The sequence below is a fragment of the Chenopodium album genome, chromosome 16 (assembly GCF_948465745.1).
Source record: "Chenopodium album chromosome 16, dcCheAlbu1.1, whole genome shotgun sequence".
In the NCBI taxonomy this organism is placed as follows: Eukaryota; Viridiplantae; Streptophyta; class Magnoliopsida; order Caryophyllales; family Amaranthaceae; genus Chenopodium; species Chenopodium album.
The window spans coordinates 37,352,843-37,373,308 of NC_137849.1; the positions used below are offsets into that span (position 1 = coordinate 37,352,843).

Below are 20,466 nucleotides of genomic sequence, written 5' to 3' on the forward strand. Positions count from 1 at the left end.
TATTTCCATTTTTTCTTATTCCTTGTTCTCCTTAAAAAACAAAACAGAGCATTTCAAAATTCCCATATCTCTAAACCACACGTTAGTTGCACTCTGATCTAAGTAGTAAGTACTAAATAGATTTGTTTACAATATCCACATATATTCTAAACAAGGGCAAAACTGTACTGTATACCATTCTAGACTCATGAAACCCAAATAGACCACAGTTCGGTATAAATGAGCAAAAATTAAACAAGGTAGCAACATGAACTAACATGCAAACTTGTGATGTGAGCCATTAATATCCGAAATAACTACACACTTACATAGTCAATAGTGTTCTCATATGGTTGAGACTACATGTGAATAAAATGTATGATGGCATCAAAATCATTAAATCAAGTGACAATGTCATTTAGCTAATATCTTTACAGATATGCCCATTGAGTCAGTATCTCATACCGATCACATCCATATCATTTTACCCACAGGTCATACATCATCCCAGGCACCTCCATGTGATAAACATCAACTTTGCGTATTACTGCTGCCTGCTGCCTGCTGTTGATATAAATGATCTAAACAAAGATAAACATCATCAAAATATTTACCAGAGCAAGAAATCCCACATCTACATCATCAAGGAAATCTCTTCTGATCTTACCATATCCTGTTTAGTTTCTTAATCAATTACAACTCCCGCCATCAAGAAAGTCTCAAGGCAGTACTTTACTAGCTTCTACTTTCTAGGATAATTTTAAAGGTGTATTACTCAGAAACAGAAAGTGAGAAACTCCCATAAAGCACCAAGCTAGTGCAGGAAATCGATAACTAGTTCCAGTTATGCCCTTAAACAGTAGGTTATAATCTAATTTAGAAGTTCTCATAAGATTCCTAAAAAAGCAAGTAAAGGGAAATTGAGTCAAATGACCTGCTAAGTTTCTTTCTCAAAATAGAATAGAATTAATAAAAAATTCAAGCACTACTCCTATTGCTGGTATTGGAAAGAGGTATTCCGTATAAAGTAAATTCTAACAAGTCCTTAAAATATATGTGCTGCCACAACACTGACTTCAAACATTCTTCATATCAAACAGCCATACAACTCTGGCATAACGGTGTTAAATCATAGAGATTGCAATCACATTGCCAAGGCATTATAAAGTCAGTGCACAGAATTTAATGGAGTTCAAGATGAAGACGAAGATGCTCTGACATTGCTCTTAATATCATAGTACTAGATTACTAGAGCTGTTTTGAAGATGATCCATCCAGAAGAGCCATTGAATCTCATATATAAACTAGAAAAAAGTTTAAGCAGTCAAGTTAACCATGTCACTATATACATTATCACATGTGTTTAATGGAGACCTCTCTACACATGCTGACATGCAGGGAAAATATATCTTAAACTGTCACTATGCCAGGAGTATGGAGCCCCATGAAAAGCACTAGCCTATATATAAATATATAAGTTGTTGATAAAATAGAGGTACCTGTGGCAGAGACGAGACTGGTTATGGCCATTAAGGCATCAAGCTGCACCGTATTTGGTAAGGGTTACGTTGACTGTTAATAGGCCACTGGAGCCGAGTCATGAGCAGGTTCGCAACCCACTTAATTAGAACTAAACAGCTTTCAGGTCAGGCTTATCTGATCCGGTAAAGGTTAGTTTAGTCAAGAGTTTGTTTCTGAATATGTTTATATAAACCTGTTCTAGAAAGCAGCAAAATCTTGAGCAGATCTTGAGCCCCTCAAATCCATGAAAAGGAGACCTTTAACCTTGAACCACCCATTGAGGGTTTTTTTTTTTTTTTGGAGGAAAACCACCCATTGATGTAGCCTAAAATCAGAAACCCATTCAACAAAACTAGCTAAGCAATGGATTTCTCCCAAGCTGGTTCACCGTGAGCTATGAACATATTCACTAGCAATATCTAAGTTAAAGCAACATAATTAAGATGTATCAAATTTCAACAATTGCCCTTGACCATTCAAGAAAGGCCCACACAATTTTGGGGTAGCCTGTGAATCATCAGTCTGCTCTCATTTCATTAAGGATAATTTGCCAATTACTACCGCAAGTTAATACCACTTTGTAAATTACTACCGCAAATTAAAATAGTTGTGAATTACTACCGCAAAAAATTTTAAGATGCTGCGATTACTACCAAACCCCCATTAAACCCAACTATGACATCATTATATCCCTTAACCCGTGTTTGACCATGGTTAAGGGCTTTAACCAGCCCCCCCCCCCCCCCCAAAAAAAAGAAAATGGTTTAGGGATATAATGACGTCATGGTTAAGGACTTTAACCATGATATAATGACGTCATAGTTGGGTTTAATGGGGGTTTGGTAGTAATCGCAACATCTTAAAAAAATTTGCGGTAGTAATTCACAACTTTTTTAATTTGCGGTAGTAATTTACAAAGTAGTATTAACTTGCGGTAGTAATTGGCAAATTACCCTTTCATTAAACAATAAAACATAAGGATCAATATGAGGTGGCAAATTTATGATCATCAATTTCCCAAGGACTCAAGGAGATTAACTTTAAATTATTATATCACATGCTTAAGTTCACAAATCAGTTGCAGGCATAGTAATGCTCTGTTGGATGTTACAATGAGAGAATAATACGAAAAATTCATAGAGCAAAGATAATTGTAACCTCTGTTTGTGATAGGTTATGAGAAGCAATAACTGACACTTCTAGATGGTGCAAGTACATTAAAAGGAAGCAAGAGAAGACATGTTAAGAAAAAGATCAGATACATCTAAAAAGAATTTTGTGAAAGCAAACTAATCCCACATAGAAGACACTAGACATGACCCTTGACAGTGAAATTTGATGCCCTAAGACTAAAATAGCACACCACAAGTAGGAAGTTCTCCTTTACTTTTTAAGAGTTAGGTGGCATGGACACAAGATACCTTAATGAAAGCAATCCTTCAATATAGATCCAAAAGACATTCTTATGAATATTTGATGTGCTTTACTTATCTAGATTTTGTAAGGCGACTAATACGATAGACGATGCCTCAGATGGTGTAAGTCACTACTGACTAGAACCTAAAAACTGGGTCATACAAAGACTTTGTATTCAAATTCAGAAAAAGGCAAAAGTCACCCTTATCTCATAACAAGTTACTATGAGATCATGTTATACAAAGACTTCAAAGTTCAAACATACTAAAAGGCGATGAATCAATAAGAAACGCTTTCAAAGATATAATATATTTAAGATTAAGACCATTATCAATACAATTTATATGGGGCAGCCTACAAAATTTTTGATCACTTGCCAACCATCATTATAAAACAATGATACAACAAACAGTAAAAATATTTTGATACACCATGAAGAATTATGGCTCATTAAATCTTAGATTGACCAACCTGAAAGCAAAAGTTATGGTTGTAAACTATCATCTCCAAGTTTTAGAGAATAGAAGGCCGGTCAAATTATTGCTTCACCTCAGGATGCCACTTGATGCTACATCCAACACTGCCAAAAAGAAATCACTGCTGTTGTTTAAAAAGTAAATTGACTAATATTAAATTTTGAAATAGAAATACAAGTGTGATAAATGATTCTAGAAAAAGGGGGAAAAAAAAACCTGGGTTTTTGATGATCACTAACAGGTTGACCGCTGAGAACAGAGTCAATTGCCATACTCAAGTCCCTAAGGAAAATCCTTTGAATTTTGAGAGCAAATTCAAATAGATAAGAACCAATATTTTGCACTAAGTCAAGAGCCACAAAGTTCTAACCTTCCAGTAATGGGCACATTATTACTTGGTCTGGAGTCATCAAACTGTCCATGGTACACAAGCTCAAATGGCCTACGTCCCTCCTATCCCAAAATCAATTACTCATCTAGTTGTGAAGTAATAATATAATACTATAATTCTGACAAAAAACATAGTTCAGTCAATGCATGTGTGGCGATCCACAAGTTATTTGAACAAAGCATATCAAGTTATCCCCATAAACTTAAAAACTCAAGAATAACCAACCTTCTTAAACAAGAAAAACTCGGGTGTGCAAACTGCTCCAAAATCATGTGCAACATCTTGAGACTGCAGAATATCATTATTTAGATCAGAAATTCAATTTTTTGACTCAGAAAAGTAGCAATATAGAAGAGTGCACATAGATAACTGGTGCCATAAAGGTCATTGATTATTGCCTGAAATTCACTGGCTATTCAAAATTTGAGCTGTACATAATTCTCATATACAGAATAAAACCACAAGAATAGTAAGGTTTAAATATATATCGCCAATATTGGTGGAAAAATATGTGGTACAGTGGAACAAGTTACAATGGATCTTCGGATCTTTATAATACAATGAAGATGGGAACAGTCACATAAAACTAAAAGCCTTTCTCACAAGGCTAAATAATGAAAGAAAAACAAGAGTTGCAAAGCCTGTAGGCCATGTATCACTCTGAGTTTAATCTTACTATGGAGTATTGGTGTTAGAATTTTTATACTTAGTCAGCTATATACTTCATATGTTTCGAATCAATGGGTTTTTTTTTTTTTTTTCTTTTTTTTTAATACATTGAGATATGTAGCCAAAAACATTTCCTTCCATTTTTTCATGTATCTTTACACTTTGAATCCACTATCTCAATTTACTGTTTTAAAATTTTGTTTTTGTTTTCAAGATTCCATATATCTCTCTTATATTCCAATCATTTTCTTGGATCGTGAAGAGTAACCAATTTTCTGAAATGGAGGGAATAACTCTTTAAGGATCATAAGAATCAGCATATGTACAGAAACATGAATATATTCAGAAACGAAGATCCTAGACTTCAAAGGGATGTCAAAAAAATACATCTATACACCACACTAACTTCATCCAAATCAGCTTAGTAAGTCCTGTAGCCATACTGACATCAATAAATAACACCTTATGCTGTGATACTTTAGTCCATGCAGCAAACTCCAAGAAACAACTACAATAACTATGTTCATTGCAACTCCCATCATTTGTATTTGTTAGAAGCAAGGCAGGCACTCTAAGTCCTTGTAATCTCACACAAGAAAATGTAAGAGGATAAAATCCTATTAATGCACTTTGAATAATTTATCACTCTCTGATTTCGAGTACAATGAAAGAATTTTATCCTATGAATTTGTAAGGTGGTTTAAAAACTATGATACAAAAGAATCTTTTTTTAATAGCAAACCTTGTTTTTCTCTTCATAATCAAATAAAAATTTGGCAATAAAAATCCCTAGTTTTGGACTTCTTTCTATATCAATTCTAGGTTTGAATTATTTCTAATTAATCCCAAGATTAACTATTATCTCTAAAATTGGTCTTAGTGACCTATAACCAGACAACCAGGTAAAAGTAAAAGACTTCCTATCACTTCATCACCAGCTCTCCTTCCTCCTTAGTTCCCTCTTATTTCTACTTGCTAGCATACTACCACAAGCACAAAGACTCTGCCTGATTTCACCTTTCCCAGAACCTACTGTAAAACACCATGAACTTAGACCCTTATTTCTTTCTTAAAACCTGTCAGACACCACGTACATAAACTTGGCCCCACTTCCCCAGACACAAGACAACTCTGCACTCCGTTTTTCGGTTTGTTGTGGCTACCAGGCCCAGCACAACTACACATCCTATTATTCCACTGAAAATGAAGCAGATATTTTATTTTTATTTATTTATTTTTTTGAACGGAAGTTGGACTACCTTTTGTGAAAGTGGGAACCATGGTCATAATTATGGCTCTCAGTAATATCAGACCTCAGACATATGAACTTCTAAAAGCTTTATAGCCTGACCATAGAATTGCTCACTTTCTCTTCGCTGTAATTACGTAGAAAAATTCCATTTAGGTACCGGGATATTAAGACATATGGTGTAAAATTTTAAAGGTCTTTGTATTTTCAATAATAACTCCATAAAATTACCATGAATTTTAGAATTTTGATTCACTTAAGTGACATCAACATCATAATATACGATTCATAAACTTAGCATGATGTTCAATATGTCTAACTACGGGGTGTCGTAAATCTCCTAACTATCAAACAGCTATTTCATCGTTTTAAGTTTCAGGAAATTTTGACCAAGCTTATACCACTTAGTCACTTACCCATCACTCATCAGTAGTTCAGTACATAATATCAGCTGAAAACATCTTAAATTCTTTATATAGATGATAACTCCAAAAAATTGTTAAATTTTCAAAATAGCTTTAAGGGATCATGCTTTACACCATTTTTCTTGGCATATGCACCTCAATGTGTACAGATATTCTCATACCATCTTTTTTCAATATAAAGCCATTGACCATTATTCACTCCTCCGCTGAATCTACCCTGCCCCCGGGAAGCGACAATTAGACAAGGGGAAGGAACATGTGAAGAGTCAGATAAGGCAATAAGGATAAGGAATTGAAGCTTCATAAATGCAATTTTCCTTTCTTACTTTGTTGTAGTACCCCCAAACGTTTAGGCACATCTAACGTAAGAAACCAGTTAATTGCTAGCAATCTAACCTGAATATTATAAATGCTTTGATTGAAAATTTTGCAGCACAAAAAGTTAGTAGCTCACCTCGTCATACAAATAAGGAAATGGATAGCTATAGAATTTGGCTTCTTCTGCCATAAATTCTGGTCCATCCTGTGAAGTCATGTGATGTATATAGTCATACGCTTTGCTTCTTCAAACCATTAATCTTTAATTAAGGATTCAGTTGAAGTGTGAACCTGTGGATAAGTAACAACAGAGTTGGAAGATATTGCAACAACAGCAAGTCCCTTCTGCAGAATAATGTTTTCATGTGTTCATTAATCCAACCAAGATAAGGAAATTGTTTCAGAATGATCCTGCCAATTCCTGTACCTTCATGTAAAACTTTGAAAGCTTCACGATATCCTTTTTCAAATGTATGACAAATGGGCAATGATTGCAGATAAACATAACCTACATAGTAAGTCCATTCGTTAGAGAATAACACAGAAAACACTAGCAGACTCTAATAATTTAAAAAAATAATCATACATCCCCAAGAGTTGTGAAGACTAACACCTTGTGTTATGCAAAGATGATTCACAAATAAAAAGATAGTTTAGCTTAAAGAATATGAAATAATCTTATGTATGGATTTGATGCTCTAATGAGAAGAAATGTGAAGAATAAAATTGTATTAGAATTAGCTCACTAAGACGAACATGGAGGTGGTCAATAATTACATGACTTATCTAGAATTTACAAGACACAGCTCTTAACAGAGTTCTGTCACCTCCAGGGATTCAATAGAAGATTATCTTAACTGGGTTTCAGTCTAGGTAGTTAATTCCCAGGCTTTCATTTCACATTTGTCTTTACCATATGCTATTACTGACAGAGACATTTCAGTAGTTCCTACTAGTCAGTATTGTCTCTTCTTCAGTTCTTCCTTCCTTTCTTAAAGCTCTCTGCCATAAAAGCCAAAATTATGCTGTATCTATGTATTGAAATCGAATATACATTAAGGCACAAGTATATCAATTTATCTAATCGTATCAAATAGTACAAACCAATACGAAAAACATACCACAAAAATAATACTCATATTAGATAGCGAATACATCTATTTGTTGTGTGTGTAACTATGTGATAGTGGTTCAAAGTTCAAGGCTAAAGTTATGGATTAATAGGTATTGATGTTACAGCCTTTATAGCAATTTTCTGTCTTTAAAAGGAGGGATTTAATAGCAAACCCTCAAAAACTGTTGATACTTTCAATACTTTGTTTATTATGTCTTGGTTGGTAAAAAATAGACATCACAACTATATTATTATGAAACCAGTGGCTTAATTTAGACATGATAATATATTGATAAGATATTATATTTGAATTTCAGTTTGCATGATGCAGTAGGTCAAATTAGCTCTATTAATTGCCTGGGCTTCTAATCTAATAAGTGTCGGTGATGGGGGAGTGGGGAAGGAGAGGAGCCGGATATCATTCCTAGAAGTTTGCCCAACACTTCATAGATGAGATTGATTGTAAAAGTAATTTTGAGTTGAAAATATTTTAATTTGTCAATTAAAAAAAAAATTAAAAACATAGGGGCCATGAGTAAGATTTTCTAGATCTATTTTCCTTACACCAAGGAAAAAACTTTGACACTCATACTGATGTTGAGGTTGAACTTGGATTTCATTGTTCGATACTGGATATGCAAAGCTGAATGGTACCCGGGAAGAAGAACGCAACCCTTTAGGACATTGCATGCATCCTAATCAACCAATAGCAACTGCTAGCCAATGTCAACTACACATCATCCTATAAGCAGATCGATATGTAATGTCAAAAGGCCTATATACATTGTCCAAAAATCATTGTCAAGTTAAGCATATACTGTCTTAAATTTTTTATTTTTTTTAAGAATACTGTCTAAAAATTTTAACAATATCTATCTGTTGCTTACAGGAAAAAAAAATGAAGAGTCTCATTTTCTCTTGTTTTAAATAAAAATAAAAATCATCTTTTACCAGCTCGTAGCATTATTTTTCGATCTGGTTGACTGGTGCTCTTAGAAAACTCCTACTTTCAGATATTCCATTCACATTTAGATTCCTTTGTTTATTCATTCCTCTCTTCGGCGGCATTTCAACAGAGTGACAGACAACATTTTCACACATAAGCCAGAGTTTTTTTTTTTTTTTTTCCTCTACTATCTAACCATGCAATCAATCAAATACATAGAAAAACTAGTTGTGGCTTTGTGCATATTCATGATGCCAAACAACCAAAAATAAATGAAAACTAAAAAAAGAAAATCTCCAAACAAGTAATAATTTCACCAGCTAAACACTTGAACATCCCTTGTCAAAACAACATAATCTAAACGATTAGCAAATAAATCCGGCTTTGAGCAATTAGCAAATTTATTAACCACTCCCCATCACACAGCAAAATAACCACAAAATAAAATAACATCCATCTTCAAACTAGAAACAATTCTGCCAGTTCAGTTCACATATATTAAAACTAGATGATATTATCTTACAATTATGAATTCTGCCAGTTAAATTTACATATTCTACAACATTAAAAAACAACATAATTCGATCAAACTAATAAAAATTCAGTAATTAGTAAATTAACAATTACAACAGCACACAACAAAAACCACAAAATTAAAGAATAGAAGAGAAAAAGAGGATGAAAATTCACCAATAAAGCCGGATAAGCTTCGAAATCTTGCAATGTCCATGTCTTCCCCGTTAATGGCTCCGGAAGCTAATTTGCGCCGGAAAAACAAATAATTACAAAATCGCACAATTTTTAAGAAGGGAAGATAAAATTGGGGAAGAAATAACCTGAAAATCGGGAGGTCGAAACCCTAAGGAAACGCCTTTGGATTCAGTTCTGGAGGCTTTAATGGAAAGGCGTTGGATTCTGGGAGAAATAATTGAGTTGAATTTCGAAAACCCTAACCCTAACAATGGCGATAGAAATGAAGCTCTGCTAGATGCTAACATGGGCGTTGGTTTAAGAATAGGCGCCATTGATAAGCGGGGAGATGAGGGTGGTGCTACTCCGGTGGTCAGCATTGTTTAGTTAGTTATGGTAACCGTTGTTCCCGTTGTTGTTAGTTGCTACTAAACCTGTTCAATGGGCCGGGCCGGGCCGGACAGGGCTTTATCTAAAATGGACCGGGCCGGGCCAAGTTTAATCCAAAATGTCCCAATATTGTCCATGGGCCATTAAGCCCGGCCCGGCCCATTTAAAATAGACAGGTGAATTGAAGTAATTTTGTCAACTGCTTATGCCATTCTATAACAAATGCTAATGTGTTTCAAAATGGATTATATAAATATTTTGTATTACAAAAATTCAACATGGGACACCTGAATAAAAACGAAGGGAGTAAAACACTATTCATGCTCAAGCAGCCTGACTTCATATTGAATGATACACAAGTTTTAACCATTTTTATACTAACAAATGGCATCCAATCTATCAACTATACACCTTTACATCAAAACCAAGATCAAAACAAGTAATAGCAGTGTCATGGAACAAATGATGAGCCTTGAACTGGAAAATTGGATCACAAAAACTAACTCTAGAAACTCAATTCATTCACAAAGACCGAGGAATTATATACTAGGCCAGCGTTGGCATTGGTCACTTTCGAATGTTAAGTTCCTTCGCAATATCTCTTGTTAGGTTGAATTGCATAGTGCTGTGCCAAGGAAACAAAGTTCGAGTAACTGGTAGCTTTCTCCGAAGATCCTGCCATCACAATTGTAAGAGGTCTCAGAAGTTAAGAGAGAGAGAGTTGTGAAGAAAAATGAACATCTATCCCAAAATTCTTTCACGAAACACCTCAACACATCCATGACTTTTAATTTGCAGATCATATAAGACCAGATATAGGAAACAACAATCAAAACAAATTTACAAAACCAGCAACAATAAGAAGCTTGGATTCTGTAATAGTTGGATAATAATAAGTTACAAAACCAGCAACAACAAGAAGCTTGGATAGAAAGTACCTTGAAAGTGGTGTCCGGTAGCTTTAAGTACGAAGCCTGTTGATGAAAAGTAATCAGCAAAGGATACAAAAAAGTAAACAAAAAAATTAATTCACAAAAAAGGTGGAATGGAAAGCAAGGATATTCAATTTCAGTAAAAATTTGCAATGGCAAAGGCAGCAGAACAAAGAAATGTGTTAGATCCTTCTCACTTTAAAGACACCTGAAGCCTTTCTCCCCTTCACTACTGTTATTTTATATACCATTATGACCTTTTCCCTTCCACATTCTAATCTATCCAAGATTCCAAGCTAGCTGTCAGAAAATCAAATAAAATTACCTCCAGAGCTGCCCAGTTAATTATAGCAAATTAATTCAACTTTCTGTCTCAGATGACAACTCAATGTCCATGGCCCTAACATCAATGTCAATGTTATAATGTCTCCTGCAAACTCAATACCAGAGATAACCTCACTACAACAGCACCAGAAATGCAGTTCGTAGCTAACTGATGTCACACACAAAGTACATCATCAATTGCAGCAAAAAAACAGAGAAGTCATGAACACCATAGATCTATGGCAAAATTTAATCACAACCAATAAAAGCAATAAAAAGCAAAATAAAAACAATTACCTAGTATAGGAAACTATCATCAACCTCATCATCATCATCTCCATCATCAACGACCTCATCATCATCCGAGCTAGAATCACAATCCAAATTTGAAGGGATGTTATATTCATCACGACGCCAATCTTGAACACAAACTAGGGCTTGAACCGTTGAGGGTTTCAATGAGCTACGATTAGGAGATATAGTTTTCCCCCCTACACTAAAAGCCGACTCGGAAGCCACCGTACTAACCGGAATTGTTAGAAGATCTCGTGCCAATATTGCAAGCTCCGGAAATCTCACGGCATTTTGTTGCCAATACTCTAAAATATCTAGCTCCATGTTCAAATCAAGCTCCGATTCCTCCAAATATGACTCAAGTTGGGACTTTTTTGTTTGAGTCCTTGTAATTCTTGAACTATAGCTTTGATAATCATCAAAGAAGTTTTCATCTTCAATCCTACTACTTGTAGTAGAGGGAGCAACAATTGGGGAAGTTGAAAATGTTGACTTATACTCATTATACAAAGATCTTAAAGTGTTCAACACTTTTTCAACTTTACACATAGCCTCATCCAAACCATATATCTTGTCAAAACAATACTCCACAAACTTTAACTTAAACCTTGGATCAAGAATTGCCGCACAAGCTAGATATATGTTATACTCGGACCAATATTTGTCAAATTTTTCCAACATAGGTAACACCATTTGAGCTAAAAATTCATGTGGACCTTTAGATGTCTCAAGTAAACGACGATGCACCATACATGCTCCCTTAAAATACATGTTAGAAGTTGGAGACTTATTGGCCGAGAACATACATGTAACATCATAAAAGAGTTTCAAAAACTTGTGAACAACACTCAAATTTTCCCATTCATCCTCCAAAGGCACATTACTCTTGAAAGATGCATGTAATGACCCCAAATGAATAAAAACATCTTTGTAATAAAGCACATTATCAAGCATCATAAATGTAGAGTTCCAACGAACTTGCATGTCCATACGAAGTTTCCTCTTAGCCTCTAAATGAAAATGCTTTTGAGCGGTATCATAAAAGTCCTTGCTTCTAGAAGATGATCTTGTAACAAATTTTACCAAGTTTCTAATCTTATCTAATATGTTCTCAATACAAGATAGACCGGATTGGACAATAAGATTGATGATATGAGCACAACATCTTATATGAAAAAAACAACCACCACTAACCAACATACCCCTTGACCCAAGACGATTTTTCATGTGCTTAACCATCACATCATTGTAACTTGCATTGTCAACCGTTAAGCTAAGCACTTTGTCATCTAAATGCCATTGATTAAGAAACATAAAAACCTCTTCGGAGATGCTTTGTCCATCAAAGGGGGGTGACAATGATGTGAACTTAATAATCCTTTTATGAAGTTTCCAATCATGATCAATAAAATGGGCAGTTATGCAAATGTAATGTTGCCAAGTATGTGATGATTTCCAATTATCAGTTGTCAAACATATTCGTCCGGGTGCATTCCTCAAAATTTTTTTAATTTTCTCTCTATAAGAGGCATACAAAGAAAAAAGGTCTCTAGTTAAAGTTGCTCGACTAAATGGTTTAAATTTAGAATTAGCCTTTAACATCATCCGCCTAAAACCTTTTTCTTCTACGGTCGAAAAAGAATGAGAACCTTCAACAATTATATAATACCCAGAAAATAAAAACCGATTATAAAACCTAACAGAAAAATGAAATGACGAAATTAAAATTAAATAGCAGCAATTGAAGACAAACAAAAATAGTGAGAGCAAAAAATACCCAAAAACATTATATAATACCCAGAAAATACAAATATGAACAATCAAATTACATGTTAAGGAAAACCCAAGTAGGATTTTGAACAAAAATTATAACTTGACGATTAAAATTTTAAAAGGTCGAAAATATTACGAATTCCGAACAAAAATCTAATGAATTCATGATCAAAAGGCGAAAACAATGTTACGCAGTAGGTTCGGCAACTCGTTTACACGAAACCAGCAAATCATTCAACAAGGAACATTCAAAATAGCAAACAAATAGTTTGTTTCCAATTTTATAATGTTATCGAACACATTAGGGTAAAAAGCAAAGCTAGAAAAACTATTGAAAACCACCTATTATTGAACAACATCAACTTAGCAAAAAGAATCTTAAAAAGGTGAAATAATCATTCAACCGCAACCAAATTTCATTGCAGATCTATTAAACAGAGCTCCTAATTTCAAACTAAACTAAATTGACAAAATTAGCAATAGAAGAAACATACAAATTGCATAGGAAACTACATTAATCTTCTCATTAATAATGAAAATCACAAAAACATACAAATTCCAGATGAAACAAATCAAAATAATTGAAAAAAGAAATTAAAATGTACTACTTGAATATGATCGAGAAGAATTGAGCGAAATCGAACAACATACCTTGGTAATTGAAATGATATGACGGAATCAACGATTGAGAGCGGCAAGCAAGAAGGTGATAAATTGAAGATTTAGAATTTGGGAATTTTTTTAGGGTTCATCATTTGGGGGAAATAGGGGATTTTGAAAGGGAATTTTTTTTGTTTTTTTGAAACTGACGTTAGAAAGGAGGAAATTTCTTTGGAAATTTGTTTTTTATTTTAATACTAGTAAGGCCCCGTTCTTTAGAGCTGCTTTGCTCTGCTGAAATCTGCTCTGCTTTGCTTTGCTCTGCTCTGCTCTGCTGAAATCTGCTCTGCTCTGCTTCAATCTGCTCTGCTCTGCTTTGCTCTGCTCTGCCCTGCCCTGCTCTGCTCTGCTTAAAATTAATACTTAATATTGAATTATTATAATAATAATGTATATTTAATAATAATAATAAATAATTAATACTTAATGATAATAATAATCAATATTTAATAATAATAATAAATAAATAATATTTTATAATAATAATAATAAATATTTAATAATAATAATATATAATTAATATTTAATAATAATAATATATAAATAATATTTAATAATAATAATATATAATTAATATTTAATAATAAAAATATATAAATAATATTTAATAATAATAATAAATATTTAATGATAATAATATATAATTAATATTTAATAGTAATAATAATATATAATTAATATTTAATGATAATAATATATAATTAATATTTAATAGTAATAATAATATATAATTAATATTTAATAATAATAATATATAATTAATATTTAATAATAATAATATTATTAAATATTAATATTTAATAATAATAATAATAATTAATATTTAATAATAATAATATTAATAATAATATAATTAATATTTAATAATAATAATATTAATAATAACATAATTAATATTTGATAATAATAATATTAATAATATAATTAATATTTAATAATATAAATATTATTAATTATAATTAATATTTAATAATAAAATTTAGTAGTAGTAGTAAGTATAAGTAGTAGTCGTAGTAGTAGTAGTATTAGTAAGTATAAGTAGTAGTAGTAGTAGTAGTAGTAGTAGTAGTAGTAGTAGTAGTAGTAGTAGTAGTTATAATAATAATAATAATAATAATAATAGTAGTAATAATAATAATAGTAATAATAATAATAATAATAGTAATAATAATAATAGTAATAATAATAATAATAGTAAAAATAATAATAATAATAATAATAATAATAATAATAATAGTAATAATAATAGTAGTAATAATAATAATAATAATAATAATAATAGTAATAATAATATTAGTAATTATAATAATATTAGTAATAATAATAATATTAATATTAATGAAATCTGCTCTGCTCTGCTCTGCTCGGCTCGGCTCTGCTTTGCTCTGCTTTGCTTCAATCTGCTCTGCTCTGCTGAAATCTGCTCTGCTCTGCTCTGCTTTGCTCTGCTCTGCTGAAATCTGCTCTGCTCTGCCCAGAAGCTCAAAAGAACAGGGCCTAATTATAGACCCAATAAGAGTAAAAAAAAATAGATCTTATAAGAGTCCAGCCAAAAAATTATAAACCCTATAAGAGCCAGCCCAGCCCTGTAAGGATCCATGGTTAGCTGACCCTATAAGGACCCGGCCTGTTTAATTATTGGACGGGCCTGGCCCGTTTATAATTGGGCTGGGTCAGGGCTTTTGATGGACCCTCTGTCCATTGAACAGCTCTAGTTGCTACTGCTGTACTTTATCTAATCCGCCTATTCATCTTATTTTTGTTTAACTGATCTGATATGAAATTATCTCGTTTGATCTGATCTGTTCGTTTGATGTGATTAAACTAAGATCTTAGTTCTATGAATATAATAAACCTTTCTATCAAGTTCAAGCCAAGACTTTGGGTCATTTCAAGTAAGGTAACGAATTTGGTCAGGTTTAACTCAAATTATTTTAGTAAGAATCAACCTTTGAACAATCGGTATTGTGGATCTATAATTATTACTTCCTCCGTTACGTATTATGTGCAATATTTTCCAAAAACGGATGTTACACATTATCTACAACAAACTAAAACTTTCTTCTTTTAGTAATTTTTTTTACATAAAATTACCAATGTACCCTAAGTTAACTTTACTAACACATATTAAATGATTAAGATTATATGTTATTAACATATTAATCAAAATTAATTACTCAATTATCTAAACCCATCCCAATCTCTCTCCTCCCTCACAACTACATCCACCACCATTATCACCAATTTTTCTCTCACCAGCCCCGCCGCCACCACCACCACCACCACTTTTCTCTCTCTTCTCTCACATCAACGGCCCGGATCCGCCCAGCCACAACCCCGAATCCCCCTAGCTCCTCCTCTCCATGTCGCCGCGAAATTCCCGACCCAAGTCGTCTCTGCCGCCCAAACCTACCCCTGTCGCGCCGAGATCCCGAGAAAAACCCCAATCCCAGCCACCCAAACCCTAACATTGCTTCTTTATTTCCTCACTTCGCTCGGAAACCACCGACGATCGAGTCACCGACCTCCTATTCCATGATATAGTCGCCGATCCTCCTCGAAATTGAAATTGATTAGGGTTTGCGGTGGTGAGAGAGTGTGTAAAGGGTGGTTTTATGGTGGTTGCGAACTGGGTGAACGTGGTTGAGGTGGTTTCAGATCTTGATTGTGTCGGTTTCAGATCTTAGTTTTTGGTTGCGGTGGTTTCAGATCTTAGTTTTTGGTTGCGGTGGTTTCAGATCTTTGTTTTTGGTTGCGGTGGTGAGAGGGAGTCATGAGATAGGGTGGTGGTGGTGGTTTCGGAGAGTGGGTGGATGTTGCTGCTGGTGGCTGGTAGGTGGTGTTGGGGAGAAGCCATGGCAGTTCGTTGGAAGTGGTGGCCGGTGACCTTGATTGGTTAATTATCCCACTTCTCTCTCCTATCTTAATCACACACCCTTTCACTTTGTTAATTAACCATTAACAAATTTTGTCTTGGGAAACGTGCAACAAGGTTTGTTGCACATAATGTGTAACGGAGGAAGTATATGGGTTGTTTCATACTTAGATAGACCTAATCAATGAGTTCAAAATCATTAAAAAAATAATTAAAATATGCAATTTTCACTTACAAAATACAAATTGTTTCGTGCTTAGACCTAATTAATGAATTCAAAATAAATGAAAAAAAATTAATATATGCAATTTTTACACTTTATCGAAAACCAACCTTACCTTTCCTTTACACCAAAAACAACCACCCTCCTCTCCGTACCCAAAATTGGCCCCTTCCCTTTCCTGGCTCCCATCCCGAAACAACACCCCCCCTCTTTTCCTCTAGACATCCACCTCAAAAACCATTCTAAACCCTTTTCTCCACCCTCGATGACGCGTGACATTTTATAAAAAAAATTAACCGGTTTTTCAGGTCACTAGACATTTGGCTTTGAATGTTTGATAAAAGTCAATATCCTCAAAAATGTTTATTACCAATATATCCTCATCAATGTTAATTACCTCTTTTTATATCTCTTAAAAATAATGTGCGGACATTTATACCCTAAAAATATTCGTTTACATATTTAAACTCATTAATGATGCTAACAACAAAATTTGTAACATAAGGTCAAAACGAAAAAGGTTTCAAACATAACTAGCTATAACGCGCGCTGCATTAGCCATCCAAGTTAAAAGCAAAAAGACAAAAGTTAGGACGGTTAAAAACCTATTTTTCCAAAATAAATGGTGAATGCGATAGTAAATGAAAGTTGACATAAATATGTCACTTTAAAATAGTTAGTTAGATATAATAAGTGGACAAATTAAAATTCATTTGGAGACATGTAAAACCTTTTAGTAATCTAGTCAAAGACTTATTATTATAGATCCGTTTAAGACTCTAGACTCATAAGATTTTAGGGGGCGTATGGTATACTAATTTTAGATGCAGGAAACAGATTCAATTATGTGTTTCCATTTCTAGTTGTTTGGTATAGGTTAAAAGTAATGAATACTATTTGCAAAGGGTAACAAAATCCCCTAATTTGTTACCCTTGACAAACTAGTGGAAACAAAATACGTTTCCTTACTCAATCACAATATACTCCAATTGTTTCCATTTCACTAGGAAACCAAACATATCGTAAAGGTAACGTTTATCCTTACCCTTTTCCCCTACTTATTTGAATCCTTTCCATTTCATTTACGATGCTTATACCAAACACTTTTTGGATATTTAAAACCTTATGGGTTGTGTAGGGTCCAAACCACATTAAAAGGTTAGAGGCCAGATTCCATCTATGCCCATCCCTAGCCACAAGTGACACATTCATTATGTCAACTTAACCCATTTTGCATAATATTTGGTGCATTTTTTTCATTAATTAAGGGAACAATATAAGTGAGTGGTTAGCAACTTAGCATAATCTATGTACAAGGATTCTGTTTCACAAATGCTAAACATAAAACAAGACATAAATTTTAAGTAGAAATAGTGTAATGATTAGCTTGAAAAAGGTTTGACAAACTAGTTGGTAGTTAGTAGGAGCACTTATGTTCATAGATTCGTCACTCTTTTGAACAATAATCATAATTAGATAGTCACGTTCTTCATGAATTCCACCATTACATACAACAGAAACATTGTATCGTATCTTCTTTCGTATATTTTCATTTCAATTCTAAAGTTAATTATTTCAGTTTACTTCAAAGTTCCGACACTTTAATCATGTATTCCCACTAATTCCAAAAATTCAAATATTAGAATAATTATAAGAACTTATACTAATGATTGAAATGTTGTCCATATAAAGAAAGGCCAACTTCAACTCCCCTAAACGGCTTGATTCCCTAATCGGCCCGTTGACCCCTTGAAGTAAGAGGGAAATTTGGTATGCGACTTTTTAAAATAAATTTAATTATTAATCAATAATCATACTTCCTTTGTTATTTAAATATTACAACAATTGCGATTTTGTCACTAATAGGGCGGCTAATGCATGCAAATGTAAGCATTATAGCTAACCTTGTACCCTTGTTTGAAGAGCTCTATCGGATTGGCCTAATCACAACTCTAGTTATTGGCAGCATTAATTAGGGAAATATGTAAACAAATATTTTAGGGATATATATTATTAGAAGGTCAATTAAAAAGAGACAATTAACATTAATAAGGAAAAATAAGCAAATTAGTAAAGAGTTATCACAAACCTTTAAAAGATAGGGATTCACACTAGAAACAATATGGGAGAGACTTCATTCTCTTTGTCTAGCCCGTTCACCCATATCAAGTGTCCATTTTTAAGATTGACGATGGAACAAGAATATATCTAAACATGGTCATTCATGATTTTACGTGAGCAGGAGAAACTAGGTTGAATTTGTTATATACACCCAGGTGTACCGTACACCCGAAATTATTTGCTCATTTAAAATGACCTACAAAACAGGATCTCGAAACTAGGTGTTACACCAAGTACATGAAATGGCTACTAACTAAACGAACAATTGGCCAAAACATTCTTTATTCGTTTTCAAGAGCAAAAACAAATAGTCCCAATTTCAACAATTGGCTGACTACTTCAACTAAATATTCTTTCGACAACTACTTTACACGGTTACACCGTACCACTGCAAGTCTAATTACTTGTACATTACAATAAATTAACGTTCATACACTCAAACTATTATCCTAAGCTCAAAAATTCATATTTAAATTTGTACGTAAATCATAATAAAAATCTTTTAACCTAGAACTGATGTTGTAATTATACTTTTGAGTGAGTACTAATGCGCAATGATTTGAGAGAATTGAATCACTGCAAGGAACTTGATCGAGTTCATAGAGGAGGAGGAAAAAAAAAAAAAACATTGAACTGTTATTAGGTTGTTGTCATATTGTATTACAAGGAGTAGAGAAAATTCAATGGATCAAGGTTTTCTTTCCATTTACAAAATTGTCTCATAAAAATCTCTCATGCACGTTAACTTCTTTAATTTTGCCTTTAAAAAAAAAAATTACTACAACTACAAGAACATACGAGCATACTACAATAATCCCCTCGACCCGTGGTAGTTTTCATCTAGAACGACGAATAACAAATTAAAGTGTTTTTGGATTCATTCATTAACATTTTAGGAAAGGAATTGAAGCAATTGGGGTAAGATAAGTTTGATCATCCAAGTGTATAAAAATACAAAAGGTGATAAAATATGATATGCATGCACCATCTTCATATATTATCAATACATCATCTTTCATTATCTGCTTTCATATTTTTTTTATTAATCGAGTAAATTCTACTACATACAATCGAACTTCATCATTCTTGGACCATTTCAAAAATTAATAATGTAAAAAATAAAAAATGAAAAATAAAATAAAAAATAAAATAAAAAACCATCAACCTTGGAATGAATCCCACTGTTTATAAGAAATTTTTAAAGATTAAACCCAATGTTTTGTTTGGATTATTTAATTACCATTTTTCTCACCAAGTAATTTTGTATTATATTACTAGTTTCAAAAGAATATTAAGGATTACTTGTATGTTTTTCTAGTCAAGATTTTGAAAAAAAAGGTTATAAATAATGGAATGAAGTGAATTGGTAATATTGTTAGTTATAGCTTTATGTTAAAAACTTGAAATCAATCATTAATTATATACCGTACCCCCTACGTACTCTCTAGGAGTGAAGGTGTACGTACACACGAAAATCAATCAACATATACCATACCCCCGATACTTTCTAAGAGTGAAGTTGTACACACAAAAGGGGCCTGATGTCCGAGCAATCCAAATAAAAAAGAGGAGAGTCCAGTCCATAAACCTGGCTCAAATAAAAGATAGGTTCCATACTAAAGTCACTTGGTGTCTTGGTGATAGTTGGAGTAAATTTTCTAAAAGTACTTTATAAAGTGA

At 33.2% G+C, this 20,466-nt stretch overlaps 1 protein-coding gene across 4 annotated transcripts; it reads right to left on the reverse strand.

Annotated features, from left to right (window-relative positions):
* Positions 1-191: 191 nt before the first annotated feature.
* On the reverse strand, positions 192-9,617 carry LOC145586440 (uncharacterized). 4 transcript variants are annotated; one of them, XR_014100945.1, is made up of 10 exons: positions 9,341-9,617; positions 9,195-9,260; positions 6,872-6,952; positions 6,736-6,789; positions 6,581-6,649; positions 4,009-4,071; positions 3,763-3,845; positions 3,609-3,674; positions 3,388-3,496; positions 192-560 (listed from the first exon to the last, which is right to left on the reverse strand). XR_014100945.1 is itself a non-coding variant. In XM_081643280.1 (9 exons), the coding sequence occupies exons 1-9, from the start codon at positions 9,572-9,574 to the stop codon at positions 3,454-3,456; spliced, it is 759 nt and encodes a 252-aa protein (XP_081499406.1). In that variant the 5' UTR covers positions 9,575-9,617; the 3' UTR covers positions 3,196-3,453. The 4 variants fall into 4 exon arrangements, 2 of the variants coding, with proteins under 2 accessions (XP_081499406.1, XP_081499405.1); XR_014100943.1 differs by having other exon boundaries at positions 3,388-3,516; XM_081643280.1 differs by lacking the exon at positions 192-560 and having other exon boundaries at positions 3,196-3,496.
* Between the last annotated feature and the right edge of the window lie 10,849 nt (positions 9,618-20,466).